The 17,461-nt window shown below is 34.5% G+C and overlaps 3 protein-coding genes across 3 annotated transcripts; all 3 read right to left on the reverse strand.

Annotated features, from left to right (window-relative positions):
- Window positions 1-6,532: 6,532 nt before the first annotated feature.
- On the reverse strand, window positions 6,533-7,380 carry LOC145135821 (uncharacterized). The gene is made up of 2 exons (XM_079070035.1): window positions 7,144-7,380; window positions 6,533-6,821 (listed from the first exon to the last, which is right to left on the reverse strand). Exons 1-2 carry the CDS (start codon window positions 7,315-7,317, stop codon window positions 6,648-6,650), a joined length of 348 nt encoding a protein of 115 aa, XP_078926161.1. The 5' UTR covers window positions 7,318-7,380; the 3' UTR covers window positions 6,533-6,647.
- A 2,079-nt stretch (window positions 7,381-9,459) lies between these two features.
- LOC145135628 (SET domain-containing protein) lies at window positions 9,460-11,506 on the reverse strand. The gene is made up of 3 exons (XM_079069880.1): window positions 10,652-11,506; window positions 10,472-10,578; window positions 9,460-10,399 (listed from the first exon to the last, which is right to left on the reverse strand). The coding sequence occupies exons 1-3, from the start codon at window positions 11,400-11,402 to the stop codon at window positions 9,494-9,496; spliced, it is 1,764 nt and encodes a 587-aa protein (XP_078926006.1). The 5' UTR covers window positions 11,403-11,506; the 3' UTR covers window positions 9,460-9,493.
- A 1,195-nt stretch (window positions 11,507-12,701) lies between these two features.
- On the reverse strand, window positions 12,702-14,310 carry TY2 (thioredoxin Y2). The gene is made up of 5 exons (XM_079069881.1): window positions 14,005-14,310; window positions 13,440-13,528; window positions 13,185-13,362; window positions 12,980-13,061; window positions 12,702-12,890 (listed from the first exon to the last, which is right to left on the reverse strand). Exons 1-4 carry the CDS (start codon window positions 14,206-14,208, stop codon window positions 12,996-12,998), a joined length of 537 nt encoding a protein of 178 aa, XP_078926007.1. The 5' UTR covers window positions 14,209-14,310; the 3' UTR covers window positions 12,702-12,890; window positions 12,980-12,995.
- Between the last annotated feature and the right edge of the window lie 3,151 nt (window positions 14,311-17,461).

The raw sequence follows: 17,461 nt of genomic DNA on the forward strand, positions 1-17,461 counted from the left end.
CGGGGCTTCCTTCGGGTGCTAGGGGGTTTACCTAGACTTTAGGGGGGGTTAGGGAGGCTTAGAGAGATAGTATAGAGAGAGAAAGAATGGTTTGAAGGTGTGAGGAAATGGCATGACCCGACACTTCTATTTATAGGGTGAAATCCTGATGGACTCACCGATTCGGGTCACTGACTCGCCGAGTCAGTGCCATGTGTCATCACCTGATGGCTTTTCTTGGGGAGAAAGCCTTGGCCCATATTCAGCCACGTCACCCGATTCGCACAGCACCCTCCCGACTTAGAAAAATCATAACTCTCGCATACGAGCTCCGTTTTCGACGTTCTTTTTTTTCATGCGTAGGTAAAAACAAGATCTACAACTTTCATTTAAACTCCGTCGGCTAATTCTCTACTGATCTTAAATTTAACAGTAAGAGGAGATTAGACTGTGAAATGACCGCGAAGAATTCGTAACTCCTTCATACGGACTCCGTTTTCATCTGTCTTTTTATCGTTGAGTTCCTATTAATGAGATCTTCAACTCTCATTTAGGTTGCGTAGGCCAAAAACCGCTCGAACTAAAATTCGAGTTTCGGGTTGTGCACTGCTATGCCAAATCTCAGAAAATTCATAACTTCCTCATACGAAGTCAGATTTGGGCGTTCTTTTTTTGTATGTTCTCGGTTTAACGTATACTACAACTTTTGTTTAGATCACTAAGGCTAAAAAGTCCTCTATCGTAAATTCACTATTTACGTCTCCTGGTGTCGTGCCGGTTTTGCGAAAAACTTCGACGGGCCATAACTTCTTCGTTATAACTCGGATTTCGGCGTTTTTATATGTACGGAACCCTTGAGACATATTCTACAACTCGGTTAAGATTATTTATTCTAAATAATCTTTTGTCGGAAAGTCGTTTTCGACCCCTATTATCTCTAAATTGACTAGCCCGGATCTACGGGCGTTACATTGTCTATGTCAAGACAAGTATGAACTTGGAAGATCCATTTACCAAACCTCTGATGAGAGATTTGGGTACACCTACCACGAGAGTCATGGGTCTAAAACCACAATAGAATCGCTTAGTGATGGAAACCCAACTTAACATTAGTGCTCCTAATTCTCAATTTTAAAGGGTAAAAACGAAGTCACTAACGATAGAAAGTACTATCATTAATGATAGATCCATGTGAGGTAGGATAGTACGTCATTGCCGAGAACGAGATTGAGTCAAGGCTCTTTACAAATTTTTGGAGACATCTAAGCAACGAAGATGTTGTAAAACTTTGCCTATATGATCTAGAGGTGGTTCCGCTTCAAGTGAAGATTAGTGGTTTATCTTCTAAATGGTCATGAAAAGGATTTATAGCGCATAACCATATTAGCGCTCAGGGAAAACGCAAAGACAGCATGTGATGTGTGGGGGTAAACCAGAGAGGTCAAAAGGTTTAAGGTTTAAACCTATAAGGATACCATTGAATTGGTCTCTTTTTGTTTGTTCTTATTAAACTAGGGTTTAATCTTCATGACACCCAAGTGACATCATATGTCTGAGTGAAAGGAAACTTTCCAACTTGGTGGGGGGTTGTTGGAAATTATAGAGGAAATGTTGCAAGTTGGTAATTTTCCTCTATCCCATATTGGTGGGGGAAGAAACCTTTTGTAAGCTTATATGCCATTTTTATTGATAGGCCTTCAAAGGCTTTAGTGGATCAAAGGAATGGGTCAAGCCCACACGCACACCTAGCCTAGCTTAGCCGATGTCGCAATGCACGAAAGGGAACGATTTAGGCGCACTTGGCACTTCGCACGACGCATCAGTCGCTGGGAGCTGAGGAGCTGTTATTTTTGACGAGTTCGGGTCAAGTTGGTTTGACCAATCCGGTCAAATGGTTGACTTCGTGGATAAGGTAACAAAATATTATGGAAGGCCCAGAAAACGGCTTGCTTGGAGATCAGGGTGTTGCCCTAGGGTTTCTAGGGGCCGACCTATGAGGGCCCTTTTACTGTCTTCTAGGGTTTCGACACCTATAAATACAACTCCCTAGGAGCTGTATTCCACACACGAATTTTGAAGCGCTCTCTCTCTCTCTCTCTCTGATTTTTTTCGGTTTCTCAATATTCACTTTTAGAATCCATTTGTGATTTCTTTCGGTTTCTTCAGAAACTCCTCCCTCTCTCTCTCTCTCTCTCTGTGATTTCTTTCATTTTGAAGCGTTTAGAGAAATCGAGACACGCAAAAAATCGAAAAACTTATGAATATTCAATGCACTTAATAATATAATGATTGTTTCTATCAAATAAACACCCGAAAGTGATCCGCACCATTTGTTTGATTATTATCGATACGCGTATTAAATTCATCTGAACCTATAATATTTGAACCTATTGTATTGATTCATTTTTGAACTTCTATTGACCATTTTCTCTAATCATCAAGTAGAGGTGTAGCTTTCGAATGACATCACTAAGCTCTATTTGATACCATAAATCAAGCCACTTAGGTATGTCATAAAAAACCGAAGAGACCATGTTTCTTTTTTCCCAACATGTTCAATAAATAACATTATATTTTCATTGATTTGCTTATTATAACATTCCACTTCCCTTTTGTTACAACATTGTACTTAGATAATTCTACCCGGTTATAGCAGAATTTAATTCAAATACATAACAAATTTTGCCGCTACAATTTCATTTAAATGTACCCTTTTATTTGTTGGCATCATTATTGTTAACATATATTTTTGTTAAGCGTTAATTGTGCTTTTTTTAGAAATATTATTTTATTAAGTGTTAGTTATCTCTTTTTTATAAAATAAGAAAGAAATTTCAAAAGATAATAAAGGACATTTTAGTCATTTAACATAACTTTTGTTCCGGTTCATGTGACGGATTAACACAAATCAATAAAGGATATTTTCGTCATGAAAGTAGAATCTTATATCGATGTTACATATCTTAAAATAAATTAGTTTGTTTTAAAATACATTACATGAAAGTAGGATGCTATAGGGATCCTACCTATTTTAAAATACATATAATTTATATGTAAATCAAATAAGTAAAAAAATCCGACATGACCCTATCTGGTAAAAAACGTGTTTCGTAACATACGTTATAATCGTCTCTCATCACTTTTAATAACCAAAAGTAGGCTAATTTCTTTCAAGTGGTGTTGTAGAAATTAAGGTTAAAGTTAGAAAAGTAAAAAATGCAGCCCTTTAAAGTAGCTTAAAACATTAACACTATGAGGAGGATATGTTATTAAAGGTTTTTTATGTTACACGACAATTCTATTTTTATTAAATGTACAATTATAGTTACAAAAATTCATTTATTTATTTATATTTAAATTGCTAAAAAAGTTCAAGGAGACAAAACTATGTCTATAAGGGCATCTACAATGCATTGAACTCCATAGAGTTCAATGGATTGTCACATCATCTTTCTATAATTCCTACAACTTCATCATTTTTTTCCTACAATGTATTGAACTCTACAAAGTTTAATAGAATGTTACAAAATGTAATTTATAGTAAATATTTAAGAAGTAAAAACTTTTTTTCCCATTGAAGAGTTCAATGGCCATTGAACTCCAAATCCATTGAATGCCAATGTGACATCTCACAATGGTAGAGTTTCATCCATTGAATAACACATAGACTTGCCACCTCATTCAACTCTCCCATTGAACTCACCACTTTGGATGCTCTAAGTGTATTCCTAATTTGCTATTACGGGTAAAGATGAAGTATATTCCTGATTTTAACAGCAACAGTGAAGTAAGTTGCTATTTTTCGTAATTTTTCCTTTATCTTTATTTTTTTGTTAACTTTTTTGGTAACATACAATATTTTGTGGTATTGACAAGTTTACCAACTTTGAATGGTTGTGTAAATTACTCTAATAACGAATCACTAAAGTACAACAGAGGGTAAATAATGCTTTTAGTAAACATATGTTCATGGAACAAAGGTGGGGGTTTATATTATGTTTTTAATAAAATTTCTTATAATTGTAACTTGTAACTGATTTGTCGTGGCTATGTATGTAACTGAAACATTGTCCATAAACTACTATATATATCCATATGTTGGCATCAAATTCTATTCATTAATATGTTCATTTTTAAGCATTAGATAAAGGCTTCATATTCCATGTTATAACTTAAACAAGTAGTGTACATGAAATGGCTTGTAGGACAAAGGGTTTAGGTCATTTTTGGTCACTTAACTTTTAGTTTTGTGCTCATTTGGTCACTTAATTCTTTTTAAGTTTTAAAAGGTCATCAAACTTTTGACTTTGTGCTCGTTTAGTCACTTAACTTTTGGTTTGGTCACATTTAGTCACCTAACTTTTAAAATTGTGCTCATTTAGTCACAAAACTTTTAAATTTTTTTAAAAGTTTAGTGACTAAATGAGCACAATTTTAAAAGTTAAGTGACTAAATGAGCATAAATCTAAAAGTTAAGTGACCAAACCAAAAGTTAAGTGACTAAATGAGCACAAATTCAAAAGTTTGATGACCTTTTAAAACTTAAAAATAATTAAGTGACCAAATGAGCATAAAACTAAAAGTTAAGTGACCAAAAATGACCTAAACCCTAGGACAAATATACAACGTTTGAGTTTTCACATAAACATATGTGGGATTACATATGTTGCTAAAAAGATTATGTTTGCTATTTCAATAGTATTCTGTAGTTTTCAGTATCTCAAACTTTTATTTTTTTCTTTAACTTGAACAAGTTTGTGGTGCCCATGCACTTCTAAAACAAAATTAAAAATTAATGACAAATCTAAACTCGTCTATTGTTGAATTTTATCCAACATGTATAAAATGAACATTTTCTGGTCTTTATAGACACATTTGTGTTTTACATTTATGGATTCATTTTTCTTTTTGTTTTATCGGATTTTGAAGTAGACATGAAGGGAAAGTAGTTTGCATGGCATGTCTGTTGTTATTGACGCTACTTTGATGTATCCAATCTTCTGGTTTGGCAAACCTGAGAGTTTAAGGGGTCGTTTGATAGTTGCTACCTGGGAAAGTGTTGTCTGTGAAAGTTTTCTAACTGGGAAAGAAACCATGTTGTTTGATTGTACATTTGACTGACTGTGTTGAATGATGAAAAATGACCATATTACCCTGCTGTTTTATACTGTGATGGATGAAATTGTTGAATAGTTATAAAAACATAAAAATTGTCATACAAAATCAAAATTACACAATAATCATTTAAAAATCCAAATACAAATTGTCATACAAAGTAATTAAACATAAATAAATTAAAATCCAAATAGAAACATATTGAAATTGAAAATAACATACTAATTTGCATGCAACTCTAAAGTAAACAAGGTGAAAGTAGTTGATTAGCAATCTGCTCACGCAAAGTAGTCATATATTCAATGGCTTCTGAACCTCATTCTATGCCTTGTATGTTTTCGCTCTCAATTCCTCAACCTGGCACATCAGGATTAACTATAACGTTTTGTTCAAAATATGCAAATATAAATAAAATTCACCATATATATATATATATATATATATATATATATATATATATATATATATATATATATATATAATTCAGTATCTTTGTACAAAAAACAGCATATATTATTTTGATTTTACCCACAAAAAGTTCACAAATTCTGAACAAAATCAACATGTTTGAACAAAATTCAGCATGTATCCTCCTCCTATGCTCGAAAATTACTTTAAAGAAAATATGATAATGATTTTACCCACAAAAAAGTTCACAAATTCTGAAATGCTACTCTCGCATTTCGAAAATCAGAAGAAAGAGAAGCAGATGAAAGAAAGAAGAAATCACAAACAAACTATTGAATAAGATTGGAAACAAATTAAAAAAAAATCGTTGCCCTTGCATATCAGATTCAGGAGAAACGCATCAGAAAAAAAAAAAAAGACGAACCTGGGCGGAGATGGAGGAGGGTCGGCGACTTCTGGCCAAAAACGAAGGAGGGCAACGACGTCTTGGTCAGCGAAGGGAAACACGATGATGGTTGATGAAGTCGCTAAAGGAGACTTCTCAAGAGCGTTTTTTTTGTTAGGGCACAATGGTCCGAGGCGTATTTCTTTTCCATCGAGACTTGGGTTTGTGGCTTTGTGGAAAGACCCATTTTACCGGGAAAGCTAAAAAATTTTGTGCAAATCAAACGGTCTTTCCGTTCCATTCAGCCAAAAAGATCTTTATGAGCCTGGAAAGACATTTATCAAACAGGTTCTAAGACCGTTTAAAAATCATTAGTGTTAATCCTTTTTATGTAATATTTCTTTTAATCAACATGTGTATTACACATGCATCTAACTTAGTATTATATGAAACAAATATCCCCTTCCTTAATATGAATCTCATTTGAAAAATTATCAATATCTCTATAGAAAAACTAAAACCAATCTATAATGTATAACTCCATCAAAATGTTGACTGTTAATTATTTAAATAATTAAAACACCCTTCAACAACAACATAATACAAAATGCAATTAAAGTATCAAGCGATTAGTGACACGGGGAATTCCATAAATTTGTACTTTATTTAATGTGAAAACCATATATAAACATAATATAAGTTTGTACTTTATTTCATGTAATACGGGCACACATAGTATTTATTGAAGTAGGCATGGCAACTAAAAGAGATGGTGATGCTTCTTGGTGTCCTGTGCCTTTTCATCTTCCTTCTTATCATGGTGCTCGTGGAATGCATATCCACCAGCTCCTACAGCAGCTGTCGCTGCAATCTCTTCCTCCAATTTGTGGCGGTGTGCGTTCTCTGGGTCCTTCTTTTCCTCATGCTTCTCATGCTAACATTCATTCACAAATTTATTTCAACATTTTTTTTGTAATATTTAATACATATGTGCATGACACATAACATCGTATTATATAGTATTTTTTTTCAGTCTGTCAGGTTTGAACCCTAGACCTCTTATGTGGAATTTTGTAGATCAACCACTAACCTCCCATGCAACATGAATACACATACATGTTAGGTAAATGGTTAAATTTCAATCTTGTTATGATCCATTGAGATTCAACCTTGTTTTGCTTGGATTAAAACAAAGAAACAAATAAGTATGGGTGCAACTAAGTGATGAACATATATAGGTGAATGATCATGGTTACCTCTGCAAAGAGCCCTGCAGCCACAGCACCTACTTCACCAAGGTGCTCATCTTTCTTGTGTTTCTTCTCATCTTCCTTGTAATCATGGGTTCCTTCAACAGAATAGGCTGCAGAAGACTCCTCATCATCCTTATTGTGATGAAAGAGGTGGTGGTGCTTCTTCTCTTCAGCCATGGTTAAGTTGTTGATTAAGAAATAAGAATGGTGAACTAGTGATGATAAAAATAAGAGTGAGTTTAAGAGGAATTTATAATATAAGCAATTGTGAATTCATTTTGGACGCGTGGACAGTTTTAATATAGTCACAACCTTCCCTAGTTATAATATATATCCTTCCCTACTTAGTTATTAGTATGATATATTAATTATTGTATGTCATATTATTTAGATCAAAACTTATCTAATTAGTTGAAATTGTTGAATTTAAATCAACCATTTATACCTCTTATATAAAAGTCAAACAAAATGTGCTAACAAACAAACAACAAAATACATATTTTTAGATATAGTTCTTTGAGTCCTTCCAGGATCATATTAATTGTGTTTTGGATCTTTTTACTTTAAAAAAGGTTAAGAGAATTCTACAACGGTCCGTAAAAATTATAATTTTTACTTTTTTTGTTAATATATATTTTTTAAATAAAATTTTCTATTTACCTATCTATCGTAAGGCTACGAGTTGATTTAAATTGGTGTTGTTGAACATAGTTAAACGAAAATATCTACTTAAATCATTGATGTAAAACCTAATTACTATTTATACTATAACAATAACCAGTATCATTGTTTGAAAATGATCATGTTTTTAAAAAGTATTTAAGAAAAATATTGTACCTTAACAGCTTTGTACGCAAATTGATTTGGTCTACTTTTAGCTAACCCAAATAGATTAACTTCTACTTTTAAAGGTATTACTTAAAGTTTGCTTGGAATACAAACAATTTTATTCGGAAAATTTAAATAAATATGGAAATCTAATTGCATCGTGTGTAAGAGTAAGAAAGTTTGCTGGTTGTGCTTTAAGAATTTAACTAAATATTAAGAAATTTTCATTTTTATCTTTTTTATCTATTGCAAATTTTATAAAACCCATTATAATTTCTGCAAACACAATGTTTGCATTTCTTTTAATAGAACCATTCAAGTTTAAATAACTTTTAAGGAAAATAGACTTAAAGAGATTAACAAAATTTTCATTTTGTTAAAAAAAACCAACAGATTTTATTTCTTGCACATTATATCAATATATCATTAAACTTACTTAAATGTTCAAAAACACTATCACTACCTATAGTAGCAGGTTTATCCGATTTTACATAAAAAAAATGTTGACATATATATTACGTGGCAAAGAGAATATTTCAAAAAAAAATATTGACTGAGATATTTCGTGACCAGAAAAATGTTTTAAGAGGATAATAATATCTTCCCTTTGTTAAAAAATAACTTTTTGTTCACTATGTTATGTATAATACATTCTTTTGCCGACTTGAACATCTCTCTTCTCTCTCCCAAACTCTCTTTCGCTCCTTCCCTCCCTCCCCTGCTAGAATCCATGGTCTGTTTTCAATAGTATCACTTTATTGCGATTTAAAATATTTTTATTATTAAAGTCAAGATTCCAAACCTGTTACTATTTTTGGTTTCTTTATCTTTCGAATTTGAACTTTTACCAACCGGAACAAAGTTGGAGCTGATTTAAAATTTAGGATTTTGAGTGCTCATTTTGATTATCCCAATGAAAATTTCATGTAACCCTAGGCATATAGTTTTGAATTGTTTGTTTAGGAAAGTGATTCCTACACGAGCATTGAGATTATAAAGTGATACTCTTAACCCTTCACGTATACCCTTCAAGGCTTCAATGGTAATTTTGAAGAGTAAGGGAAACAAGGTTGCTATCCATCTATATCAAACCACAAAAGGTTATCAACAATCTAAAGCGTTTAGAAAATTATGTAGTTTCCTAAGAAAAATGAAAATTTTGAAAAGACATTTTTGATAATTTTCTAAAAACTATCCCGAAAACGAAAATTTTCTGTTTATCAAAATCAAAAGCAACATATATATTTAAAAAAAAAACGAAAACAGTTTTCCACAATCAAAAGCAACATATATATATATATATATATATATATATATATATATATATATATATAAATGTCATGTACACATTTGGTTTTTTTCCTCTCTCAAGTCTCAAAACACCTTTTTATTATTCATGATTTTGCCATTTGTTGCCATCAAATGTAAGTTTCTCCACAACAATCACTAGTAAATAATCATATACCCCATGAAAGAATTGTAACGGAATCATATGAATTATAGTAAGCTTACATTATATTTGCAATCATTCACCACAAGCTTTTGCATCTCCACCATAAACAAGACCTCGAATATAACAACTCAAATGTGAATCCTTCCCACCAAAAATATTCATCAAAACCCCACCATATAACAAACAATGAACACCTACACAGAAAAGCTCAACTCTTTCTTCGCCCCCCATAACTTCCTTCACATTCATTAAGAGATCAATGGAATCTTTAACAACTTCAAGATAACTATTTCCATGAACCAAAAATTTCCAAACCTTGGGCAATACATCATTGATGCAATTTATAAACTTGTTGGATATGTCTAAAACCCTTTTGGGACTTTGACCATCGACAAAATCAGCTTCAAATACATCAATCAGACCACACTTTAAGCATTTAAAACTTTGAAGCTCTGAATCACAATCAGACATTATGTTTCTAGCAAGATCTAGCATGGATTCACCAGCACCAATCCAGAAATTTGAAACCGAAGCAATGAAACATGATTCATAGAGAAAGAGTTTATGTGTTACAACTGCAAGTAACAAGGAGTATGCAGCACTGAATCTTTTCATCTTTAAAGAATGTAACAGATTTTCTTCCATTGATCGGACCTTATAAGCTGAAGCTAGAGTTGTGTAGACATTCAAAGATAGATGATTTTGGGGGTGTAATCTGATTATGAGCTGTTCATAATTGAATCCATTCAAAAGGATATTTTCCAGCTTTTTGCAGCAAGATTCGGCATCATTGGAAGATAGATATTCATCAATAGCATCGTTTATGTACTCTGTAAGTTTTTCTATTCCTACATCAATGGAGGAGGCAGTGGTCAACGTCTGTAGACACTGGTCAACGTGTGTTGGAGGCACTGCAACACATCGATTACAGCAACAAGTAAATCGATACTTGGACCACAAGTCCAGTTGCCTCAACTCCTGGAAAAAACGGAAAGATGATTGAAGATTTCATGAATTCGAATATAGAATGGATTTGATGAAGTTGTTTACCTTCGGTTGTAGCAAATCTGTGTATGCGATTGTAACCTGCGCCCCTTTCTTTATGGGCTTTATATTCCTAATAACCACTCTTGGACCACCATGGATCTCCGTCGATTCTATTACATATAAGCAATTCAATTTCTTGTTTACGAATTGGAAACGTATGAATTTGAGGGTTTAGTAAATTACCTGTTAGGAATTGGGAATTTGAAGAAAGCCCAATTGGTTGGCGACCATTAGAGGATGCTGGAATGATGAGAAACCGTTGCACACAACCGTGGCTCTCCGACGGCAAGAACAGGTAGCAGGCATTTGGGGAACAACTGTGGTTGATCCACGAGAAAGAAATATTGTACACCGCAATCCCTACTGATCGACCAAACCTATCTTGCACCTCCACGGCGTTTGTTACCACCACGCACAACACCGCCTCTTCCAGTAAAAATTCCTCGGACGAATTGGAATTGGAATCGGAGACGCCGTCTCTCATCATTGTAGCTGCCGCCATTGCTCTCGCGCCGTTCTTTATTCTGGTGGAAAACTCATCGTCGTGATTAGACATAAGGAGATGGTGACGGTTGCTCATCAACCCACAGATTCTATCGTAATGTTTGAAGGGATGGTGGCGTTTAATTTGGAGAAGCAAGAGGAGAGCGGCGCGGAGGTCGGAGGTTTGGCCATCGTAAGGGTTCTGGGAGAGGTGGAGATGGAGGTGGTGGGAGGCGGAGCAGAGGTGGAGGGGAGAATGGGAAGAAGAGCAGGAAGGGGAGCAGTAGAGAAGAGGATGAAGGGAAGGATGGGGATCGGGCGGAAGAGGGGAGAAGCAGGAGGCGCAGTGGGAGAGGAGGAAAGAGTCATGAAGTGAGTAGGAGAGAGGAGAGAGCGGTGGGGTTAGGTTGACTCCGATGCTTTCTATTTCTGCTGCTGCCACCATCTCCATGTTTCGTATGTCTCCGGCGCCACAATTTTAGACGTATAAAAACCTTCATTCTCGTATTTTTACTTCATTTCGTAGAAAAAGAATTCAAACCCAAAATTCTTTCGGACCTAAATATGAAGCTTGATTACAAACATAAATCTGGTTGAATTAAACACCGATCTGCGTTTAATGTTTACTTCTCAATAAGATATGACATTTATCTTCCTGCAACAAAAACTTATTTCTCAACGAGAAATGACATTTTGGCATGATCACCTGCGAAAAAATAAATTGTTACAAAAACACAAATCTAGTGGATATTCAATGAATAAAACACAAATCTTGTTCAAAATTCATTTCTCAGCAAGATATGATATATCATAGTTGTTACCGCAAAATGTTATTTCTTAGTGAGGAATGACATTTTCAAATGAGCACTTGCGAAAATGACAGTTGCTACCGAAAAAAACAACATATTTCAGAGAAAACGCCTTTGAAAACACAAATCTAGTCGACATTCATTGGAGTGAATACATACGAGGCCTCAAAGTTCATTTCTCATTAAGATATAACATTTTTGCAAATGTCCTCCAAAATTGTTATTTCTGAGTGAGAAATGACATTTTCATAGAAACACCTTTGATAAAATCAGCTCGTACTATGAAACACCATTTGTTAAAGAAAACACCTATCTTTTAGAAAAAAAAACACCTACAATGATATTTAATTTAAAAAATAAATAAATAATGGGTATTTTGGCAAAAACGCATCTTTCAACTACGAAAATTGTATTCTCACAGGACTTTGAAAGTACCAACGAAAATATTTGTAGTCCTCGATCATTTTCTTTTTTTCAAAGCGTTTTTCGTGAATTTATGAAAATAGAAAATGGAAAATAAAGTTAAAGTTTTATGGGGTTTATATAGGCGGACCATTGTGTCCCATATCGCACCATATAATCCATTCCGTAGTGATGTGGCAGATTTCTTAGAGTATGCTACAAAAATGAGTGGGTCTTTTGCTTAATTTTTAGCTAAATCTTGTAATAAGTTAATAAAATTAGCCAAATTTGTTACTTTTATCTTTTGCTTTTATACTTAATTTTCTAAAAAAAAGTGATTTCAAGTGATTCATCTCCGTTTACACCATTCAGGGACGAACATGTTATGGACAATAACATATACAAGAAACACAATCAAGACACACTGGGCCTCACTCATTTCAAGAAACCCACTGAATGGTTCATTCAGATGTTCTAATAGTTCCTAAGAAGTTTAACAACACTTAGAACTGTAACATGAACCCAAAGCATGAATGGAGTTAAAGAAACCAATAGTCAATCACAAATTCAACTGGTATCAAATCTTTGTTACTCTTCTCTGACCAATAAAATCCAGACTAGCAATTGTAATCACATTTTAAAACCAAGAGCCAAATGAAAATGTATAAACACATATACAACAAAAACAAAAACACAAAACCAAACCCTTGCTTCACATCAAGTTTAACCTGAGGAAATAAAATAAAAATAAAAATACTTCAAAGATGTCAAATGGTATGAAATGGATTAAACAAGAAAAATAGATGAAAAAGATTACCAGGTTTTATCCAGATCTAGTTCTTAACTTTCAGTGTACCCTCAATTCGTTGGATAAGCTGATTTGCTGTTAAAGCTCCTTCCTAAAACCATTTAATACAATAAAAATTACATAATTGTTATTTACTTATTACTATTATTCTTTTCAACTATGAAAAAGAATAATAAACAGCATAAGGTTGATGAATGTTGCATAAAAAACTTACAAAACGATCAAAAGGTTTTCCATCTTTGAATAAAATGAAAGTAGGCAAAGCTTCAATGTTGTACTTGCTTGCAATTTCAGGATACTTTTCAGTATCAATTTTAACTACTTGGAGTGTATCTCCCATGGTGATACTAACTTCATTCAGTATAGGACCCATAAATTGACATGGCCCACACCTGTAAGTAACAAAAGTTGATGATTTAAACCAGATTTTTAATACCTAAATTGACAGAAAGATCAAAGAAAGAATTACCATGTTGCATAAAAGTCGACCAATACTGGCTTCTCAGCTTTTTCCAGTAGTTCATCAAGGGAGGAAAAAGTTTGCTTCTTTGCTTGAGCCTGATTGTCAAGTAATTAATGAGTTTGTTTTTTGTTTATCAATCCATAAAATACTTGTAACTTCAATTCCAGAATATGTCGGAGTAGATGTGTACTATGTACATGTATAAAGTAAGCAATCAACAACAGATTAGGGATTTTGCAGTGATAAACAAAAGCAAATAAGAGGAAATTTTCAACTCTTTTACAACCAAAATCTTCACGAATTTAGGGAAGTAACTCAAATGAGGGAAGAAAGAAAAACCTAATTTACAATTAACTTGCTAAACAAATGGAACTATTGAAACAAAATGACATGATTCACATCTAACATTACAAACATAAAATTTCCCAAAAACACAGGCAAAAGAAAGAGTAAAACAGGATTATTATCAACATCGAAGTCCTAAACATAAAAATTCACATCTGGTTAGCAAGTTAAACGATAGATATCAGATATATGGAGAAACGAAGAGAAGGGATGAAAAGGAGATTACCAGGGTAAGTGTTCGGGACTTAGATGGGAAAGTAGTAAAGCGACGATTACTAAGAGTAAGACGAGGAATCCGTGAATGAAATTGCAGAGAAGACAGATTGGAAAGCCTTGAGGAGGAGGAGGAGGAAGAAGATGAAGCCAACGGCGTGGAACGGTCAAAAGTCCATGAGCGACATGCGGCGGGTGCAGTGACGGAGATTGCCATCGGAGATTTCGAAGGAGTGTGAAAGAGACCCAAAACGTTTGGAAATCGGGAGAGCAGACAGAAGATGATATGGAATTTGTTGCTCCTGTAGAGCCTTGCGGTTGGACGAAATCACATTAGGCATGTTTCTTTTGCTTCAAGTCCTCTACATTTTTAGAATTGTTACTTCACCCCCTCAACTATATATAGTTGTATCTCTATCCGGCTATTTTAGGTCTGACAATTCTCGATACAACCTGTGCCCCGACACGAAGACAAACGGGTTTTGGGTTGAGTTTTTCAACCCGTCAACCGTTTATTAAATGGATTGTATACGGGTTTGTACAAAAAATCACGGATTGACCTGTGACCCGTTTATTATTTTAATATAAAAAAATTATATATTTATTAAATGTTTTGAGTAGGATCTGGACTATTTTGTTTGTTAATCGATTACTCCCTTAGCCCCTTAACTTAACCATTTGCATGTTTGCCCTAAATCACACATAGTCGAAAATACGCATTGAACCATTAATGAACGATCGAAAGGCGAACGTCTGTTCTAGTTATCCTCGTCAAACATCCCAGCTCATTGGTCGTCAACACCAGTAGTTGCGCTGCACTTCTATGGTTGATTTGTTGTTTCGTTGCACTTCCTATCTATCACTCTTTCAGACTTGTGTTATGGACCTCTGGTATGTTTTCTTTATGATTCATTTATCATATGTAGTTGTTTAATCATTCACAGAATCACAGTCTTGCAGATTCACTCATTCACACACCGATATATAATTTGTAATGTGTCTTAGTGTATGTGTGTTTCATTTATCATATTTCGTCTATATGTATCATTCATATATTCACACAAACACAAAAATTCCCTGTTAACTTAAGCAACTCACCCGAATCCGACCCACAAATCCGAATCTGACCCGCGAACCCATTTAAAAAAACGGGTTGATGTTCCAAACTTGTCAACTCATGACATGTATAGTTAAATGGGTCGTGTTCGGGTTGATGTATTATGAGCTGCCAACCTGAACACGACACGATTGGCACCCTTACGGCTATATATCTACTTATATGTGCATTACTATCTACTAGATAAGAAGCTAGTTAAAAAATAACATTTGATAAAACTAGTTTATAAGTTAGGTCAAATATATAAAATAACATAAAAGTGTATGTAAATGATTGAAATTTTTATAATTAGTAAAGGTATATTTTGAAAAATCTAAAAATAGTCAATAAGCTTGTTAAAACGTTAATTTAAGCAACTTTTTAAAAAGTTAGCTTATAATATTAAACCAAATCGGCCAAGGTTCAGTTCGATTCAATTTTCCGGTTTGGTCAATAAATTTTATTTAATACATAAATAATACTAAAACATAATTTTAGATGTAAATGATATAATGACATTTCCATTAAAAATAACTAGAATTATTGAAAGCCAAACCAAACCGTTCTTTTGTATTGTTTAGAGCATGGTTTCTAGAATTTTTATAAATTTGAAATGTAACTTTAACAGAAGAGAAAAACAACCAAATACAAAAGTTAAAACTTCGCTCCTATGTTCGTTGGTGACCTGAAGGATTAGTTGTAACACCTGTTTTCCGAAATGGATCACTTGGTGACCTAAATGAGTCAAAGGTATGGTTTTTGAGGAAACCCATTTGCCACGACGTGGTGTATGGAATGCCACGATGTGACAGGCTTGTTTTGTGTGCATGTTCTGATGGACGCCAGGACGTGACATGTAGTGTGACACGATGTGGTGGTTGTAGCAGCCCAAGCGCATGATTTTTAGGGTTTCTCCTATATTAAAGCATCTTAATTTGTGGATTAGGTCTTCCGCATCAGCCTCCATCTCTTCATTTCAAAACCCTAGTCTGCATGCATGATTGCAAGCTTGCTTGTTTGCTTGATTGAAGAGCTTGTTCTTGGATTTTGGTGAAGCTTGAGGAAGGAGGAAGTTCATATTGGTGCAAGGAAGCAAAGAGCTAGCTTGGATCCATCACCCTCTTCTGATTTCTGAGTTATTGAAGTTATAAAGTTCATACCTTGACCTTTGATCCTTTTGTTTCAGGTTTGAGTTCATTTTGGATCATTTTAGCCCCTTATATGGATGCTCATGGAGTTTGAAGAACTCCGGAGCTTGCTGTGGCTCTCAAATGGTAATTAGATTTCTGAAAATGAGAAAAGAGTCATGTTGGGACTATCTTGTGTTCTTGGCTAAGTTTTGGACATATTAAGGACTTAATAGACCTAGGGTTGTAGATCTTGCTTTGGGGTGAGGTCCTAATGGATAAAGTTGGAAACCTTATCCATTAAGTTAATGAGAAGGATTAGATCTGAAGTTTTGATGTAACGGCCCAAAATTAGGAGGTAAAAATTTCATTTTTAATTTAACTGAAACATTAATTATCTTTAAGTCAACATTCAATATATTTTTTCCAAATATTCAAAAGTACTTTAGAAGAAAATAGTTATCAGAGTACAGTCCCAAAATCATCATAATCCGGAAACATGGGTGGATGCGTTGCGATCAACTTGGGCCCTTCCCATTTCGAACAGGAAGTACCTGAAACCATAGCCATAAAAATCATAAGCACAAAGCTTAGTGAGTTCCCCAAAATACCACATATCATACATAATAATTACACATTGGGCCCCCTCCCTTCATCGGGCCTCGCCTGACATTGGTCCCGCCCGGCATCGGGCTGCGCCTGACATCGAGCCCCGCTCGGTATACAGATATGACAGTCATCAGGCCCCGCCAGGCATCGGGCCCCGCCCGGTACACATCTAACCATATAAACATATAATCATATGAACACATGTGATAATCACAAAGACAATAGCATATCATACAATCATCGAGCCCCGCTCGACATCGGGCCTTATTCGGTAAACATAAAAACACATACTCATAACTAGCATACAATATACTCATCATGCCCCGCCTGGCATCAGGCCTTGCCCGGTAAGCATACAATCACATAACACATGCAAGAGCCACACAAACATTTAGCATCCTATCATCTAAACCATGGATCGGCATTGGTGCCTTCGACCCGCTAAACTCGGTGAGGAGACTAACCTCAATCTGCTAATAATCAAATGACTGCTCGGGTTGCTGAACCGGATAACCTCGTGCCAACTAACAAAAGTACAATCTTAATCAATAATTATCCTGATAATCCAAAATCTGAGGCATGCTCCATAAACCAACTTCCAAAAGGGTATAAGACCATTTTACCCTTTTCTTATTTGG

This window comes from Lactuca virosa, chromosome 9 (assembly GCF_052849685.1).
Source record: "Lactuca virosa cultivar CGN04683 chromosome 9, Lactuca_virosa_CGN04683_v6, whole genome shotgun sequence".
Taxonomy (NCBI): domain Eukaryota; kingdom Viridiplantae; phylum Streptophyta; class Magnoliopsida; order Asterales; family Asteraceae; genus Lactuca; species Lactuca virosa.

Bases quoted from the DNA above. Each gene is read 5' to 3' on its own strand.
- LOC145135821 (XM_079070035.1), bottom strand. From the start codon at position 7,317: ATGGCTGAAGAGAAGAAGCACCACCACCTCTTTCATCACAATAAGGAT. The intron at 6,822-7,143 runs GTAACCATGATC...AATGAATGTTAG, and splicing joins CTGCAGGGCTCTTTGCAGAG to CATGAGAAGCATGAGGAAAA.
- LOC145135628 (XM_079069880.1), bottom strand. From the start codon at position 11,402: ATGGAGATGGTGGCAGCAGCAGAAATAGAAAGCATCGGAGTCAACCTA. The intron at 10,579-10,651 runs GTAATTTACTAA...TATATGTAATAG, and splicing joins AAATTCCCAATTCCTAACAG to AATCGACGGAGATCCATGGT. The intron at 10,400-10,471 runs GTAAACAACTTC...CGTTTTTTCCAG, and splicing joins CAGATTTGCTACAACCGAAG to GAGTTGAGGCAACTGGACTT.
- TY2 (XM_079069881.1), bottom strand. From the start codon at position 14,208: ATGGCAATCTCCGTCACTGCACCCGCCGCATGTCGCTCATGGACTTTT. The intron at 13,529-14,004 runs GTAATCTCCTTT...CTTGACAATCAG, and splicing joins AGTCCCGAACACTTACCCTG to GCTCAAGCAAAGAAGCAAAC. The intron at 13,363-13,439 runs GTAATTCTTTCT...TGTTACTTACAG, and splicing joins GTCGACTTTTATGCAACATG to GTGTGGGCCATGTCAATTTA.